At 33.4% G+C, this 4,667-nt stretch overlaps 1 protein-coding gene across 1 annotated transcript; it reads right to left on the bottom strand.

Annotated features, from left to right (window-relative positions):
- Nucleotides 1-486: 486 nt before the first annotated feature.
- Nucleotides 487-3,165, bottom strand: LOC145043001 (pollen receptor-like kinase 1). Its single transcript, XM_078991532.1, has 3 exons — nucleotides 2,078-3,165; nucleotides 1,348-1,989; nucleotides 487-1,240 (listed from the first exon to the last, which is right to left on the bottom strand). The coding sequence occupies exons 1-3, from the start codon at nucleotides 2,850-2,852 to the stop codon at nucleotides 657-659; spliced, it is 2,001 nt and encodes a 666-aa protein (XP_078847658.1). The 5' UTR covers nucleotides 2,853-3,165; the 3' UTR covers nucleotides 487-656.
- Nucleotides 3,166-4,667: the final 1,502 nt, after the last annotated feature.

Raw genomic sequence — 4,667 nt, 5'->3', positions numbered from 1 at the left:
CATGATTTATAATTTATTGAATATTCGTATTTTATAGCATTTAAAAAATAAAAAAAATAATAATAATAAAAAAAATTAAAAAAAAAAAAAAAAAAAAAAACTGCATTATTACCAACACAATGCCTACAGAAAAATACATCAAATTAAACTCTTTGAAAAACTAAACCGTTGGAAATTCGTTGGATTGGTCCGTAGCAGTTTCGTAGGAAATAGGATATATAGGAATTCCATAGGAAAAAAACATCCTTGTTGGAACTTCATTGGAAATTCCAATTTTCTAGTGGGTCATTTTACAAATTTAAGAAAATTTGGGTTATTTTTGTTAAGGAACTTTTTCATACAAAAAAAAAAATCAGATTGGATTGAATCAGACTTTATGCACTACTTTTATTGCTGACAGTCCGAAGGGCAAGCCTAGAAATCGATGGACCCATGAAGGAGGAAGATTCTTACAGTTTATGTCTTTATGATATGATACCCATAAAGATTGTTTTCTCTTATTCCTGTAAGATACAAAGTACAAGTACGAAGGAATGCCATATATATGAGATGGACATCTGCCATGAACAAAAAGACAGAATTACAAATGCTAATAGTTACTACTACAAATAATATAAAGCAAAGATATGCGAATGGGGCTTTAATCTTTTAACCAATCAATTGTCCCTCTCATCTAACTGTTGAATCTTGTTAGCAACATCTTCCATTTCTGGCCTTTTCTCCACATCCACCTCGCAACATTCCAACCCAATCTTGATAAGCTTCACCATCTGGCCCTGAGCATTCTCTTTATCCTTCATCTCCTTGTCAAACACCTCCTCCACCGCTTCCCCCTGTATAGACTCCACCCACTTACCCAACTCGCTCCCATACTTACTTGGTTGCCCTTGTGCCAAACTGTTTGCTGGCAACTTCCCTGTCATTGTCTCGAGTATCAATATCCCTAAGCTCCAAACATCCAACTTCTTGCTAATGCGACCATCTTTAATGTATTCAGGCGCCTTGTAAGCCACCATCATGTTCTGCGCATGTTCCACGTTTACCACAGGAAGCAACGTGTAATCCATCAAGAGGGGTTGCATGGAATTGTCAACGAGTACGTTGGAAGATTTGAGGTTCCCATGAGGCACTAACAGATTAGGTAATTCTTTATACAAATAAGCCATACCCTTTGCAACTCCTTTTATAATCTTTAAGCGAGTTGGCCAGTTAAGTTCAAGCTTTTCGGTTGTATGTTTTCCTAATGAAACATGATCGTGAATTAATATAGTATTAGCTATCATCAATTCATCATCATCGTCATGTTATTAATTAAAAATTTAAAATGAATTACATATATATACATACCGTGAAGCTGCCTTTGTAGGCTGCCATTATGTAAGAAGTTAAAAACCAAAAGCTTCTCTTCTTTACGATAATAGTAAGCTGTTAGAGGAAGCAAGTTAGGGTGTGATAGCCTCCCAAGCGTCCTCATATGCTCATGGAACTCCTCCTTCCCGCAGTTGCTCATCTGTCTGAATCTTTTCACAACCAGAGCTTGTCCATCCATCATCACCGCCTTGTAAGCTGACCCAAAGCTTCCATAACCAAGAACCTCTGCGGATGCTCTAAGCAGGTCGTTAAGGTCAAACCTCGGCCCATCTTCTTTCAAGAATGTCAATTTTCCTTGTGCACCCACTATCGATGGAGGCTTTTTAGAATCTAATTGTTGTTCAGTCAAGATAAGAGATCCCCCTGGACTTGTGCATGTTGAAAATGAAGATCCTTCGCTGTAGTCTCTCATGTGATCTATTCGGCTCTTACCCAGAAGGTACAACATGAAAAGTGTTGCAATTGCTGTTATTGCTAGCAAAGCTGATATTATCATAACTATGACTGTCAACATGGACATCTTCTTATGGGTTTCATCTGTTGTCGAATAAGGATTATAGGAAGCTCCAGTTTCATCACATACTGAACTTATCGGTGGCCCACATAATTCATCGTTGCCTACATTAGTTCAGATATATGTAATACTAGAAGAACTGATCAATAGATATAAATTAAGTAAGCATGGTAATTAAAGTATTTGATATACCTGTGAAAGAGGAGGCATCGGTAATCTCGTTAAGAAAAGGTGGGATAGGACCCTGTAAATGATTGTTGGAAACGTTGAATATGATGAGAGTGTGGGGGAAATCTGGGATGGGGCCCATGAATTGGTTATTCTCTATCCTCAACTCTGTAAGACTCGTAGAAGATGCCAACGATTTGGGTATATCACCGCTAAATTCATTGTATGCCAAGTGCACTTTCTTTAAAGAAGACATACCCAAAAAAGCGTCATCATCAATATCTCCAGAAAACTTATTTGTGCATATATACAACGCCTTCAATGATCTTAGCTTCCTAAATTCTGGAAACGGCCCTTGAAAGTTGTTGTTCATCAAACTCAACGACCTCAATTGCCCCAACTGTTGAAGTGAATCCACGTTAATTTCTCCCGATAGTTTCATATTATCAAGTTGGATCCCCCATACATTGCCGTTGTTGCAAATCACCCCAGTCCAAGATGTTCTTGGTGATCCTGATCCTACATGGGGACATGGACATCTTGGTGGATTGTTCCAATTCCCTAGCACCATGTCTCCATTCTCTAATGAACTCTTAAATTCCAATAGTGCGTTTTTTTCCCTCTCTTCTTCTTCTGGTGACAATGATTCACATCTTATAACCAGGAGGTAAACAAGAGATACAAGGATGATAACATTTTGTAGATGACGATTCAACCTGTTGCCAATTCTTATTGAATTCGTTGAAGGTGATGGTGATGGCGATGGCGATGATGGTGGGGGAAGCACAAATTGGACCATGAGATTATCTTCACCTTCTTCTCTATCTCCCTACTTAGCCAACAACAGCTACACACAGTTCTGAACGATTGCATATGATGGTACGTAGTTTTAAGTTGTATTCTAAGCGGTTTCCTGGCACGATCAATTGTCTGATTATATAATCAACAACTCCTTTTCTTTTCTTTTCTTTTTCTTTTCTTTTCCTTTTTCTTCTTATTTGTTTTTGGACTTCTTCCTTGAGTTTGGGGGAGAGTGAACGAGGTTGGGGGTCAGCTGTTGAAAGAGAAAAGTTTGCATGTCTTTTGCCAAAAATACCGCGTAAAGGAGACTTGGTACTTGCAACCTAAATAAAAATTTCTAAGTATAGGGTGATTAATATATGGTTAACATTTTTTTGAAGCACAAGCTTGTTTCAACTAAAATAATTATATTTGATGATAATGCAAACACTATCATTTATATCTGTGTTTCAATATTTACGGCATCTGGTCCAAAGATATATGACCCCACGACCAATAGAAAAAATGGACCCCTAAAATTAGAAATATAATCAAAATTAAATTGAAAATAGAAACATTGTTATAAAATTTATTATTAATATTAAAAAACATAAATAGGATCAAAATATTACAATAACAGCTAATTTTAAAAAAAAAAAATATACTTCTCATAATATTTTTAGATAAATTAGTTTTTTTCTATATAATTATACGATATATTTTAGGAATTTTGAGATCCTCAAAGACATAGGTCCTAAACAACCGTCCAAGTTGTTCACCATCAAAGCCGGGTTTTATCCACAGTCATGAATCCATTTCAATATGTACCAGAAAGATATATGGTTATCGAATATCTCTATATTAATAAAAGACTAGTTTTATTTATATACATGTTATTCTCCTAAAGTTCCGTCTGTTGGTTGTGAATATATGAGAGTTTTTCTAAAAGTTTTTCACGTGTCAATATATTTAATGCAATCCTTTAATATGAAATCTTTTAATTATTTATACAATCCCTACATATTCGGCATATAATTAGTTCACATATAATATCAAATTAAAAAAATTAAATGTATCTACCACATTAATAAAAGTTTATCTTCCTTTATTAAATCACCGTTCATATTTTATGTGTAACAATATCACATAAACGAGGAGATTTTTATTTCCACTCTATTTTTTATCCCGTTAACTAATGTTATTTTTATTTCTACGATAATACAGACTATCCAACAATGAATTTTCTCAATCATTTTTCATCTCAAGTTGTATTCTTTTCAATCAACGATAAGTTCTGTAAGTGATTCATAAACATAGTTACATGACTTAAATGTATTCTATTATTCTTATAAATCAGTGATTTATAATTTTACATAACTAAGAAAGCATTAATATCTTAATTAATAATTTATTTAAAATATTGATTGATAATTATGAATTTAAAAAAAAATTAATTTTGTAACTATTGTTCTTTCGGATTATAAACTAGTGAACTATAAACAAATTGATATCTATTGGACTATCTAATTATAACAATAAAATCAATATCATTACAAAATGAAAATAAAATGGAGCACAAAAATTAACGAAACTCCAAAAAAAAGAATAAACAGTAGATATGTTTTCTATCAATTGAACAACTACATCAACTATCTACATAGTTTATGTAATATATTTTCAAACATTTCGGCATCTTATTCCAAATTCACAACTTTAGAAGATAATAGAACTCATAATAACTAATAATTACAAAAATCAACGCAACTCAAAAAATTAAACAGTAGAAATGTTTCTATCAATTGAACAACTACATCAACTATTTAAATATTTTCTT

The sequence above is a fragment of the Lactuca saligna genome, chromosome 4, assembly GCF_052625555.1.
Source record: "Lactuca saligna cultivar CGN05327 chromosome 4, ASM5262555v1, whole genome shotgun sequence".
Taxonomy (NCBI): Eukaryota; Viridiplantae; Streptophyta; class Magnoliopsida; order Asterales; family Asteraceae; genus Lactuca; species Lactuca saligna.
Note: the sequence above shows the minus strand (reverse complement) of the source record. Positions and strands in the feature narration are given on the sequence as shown.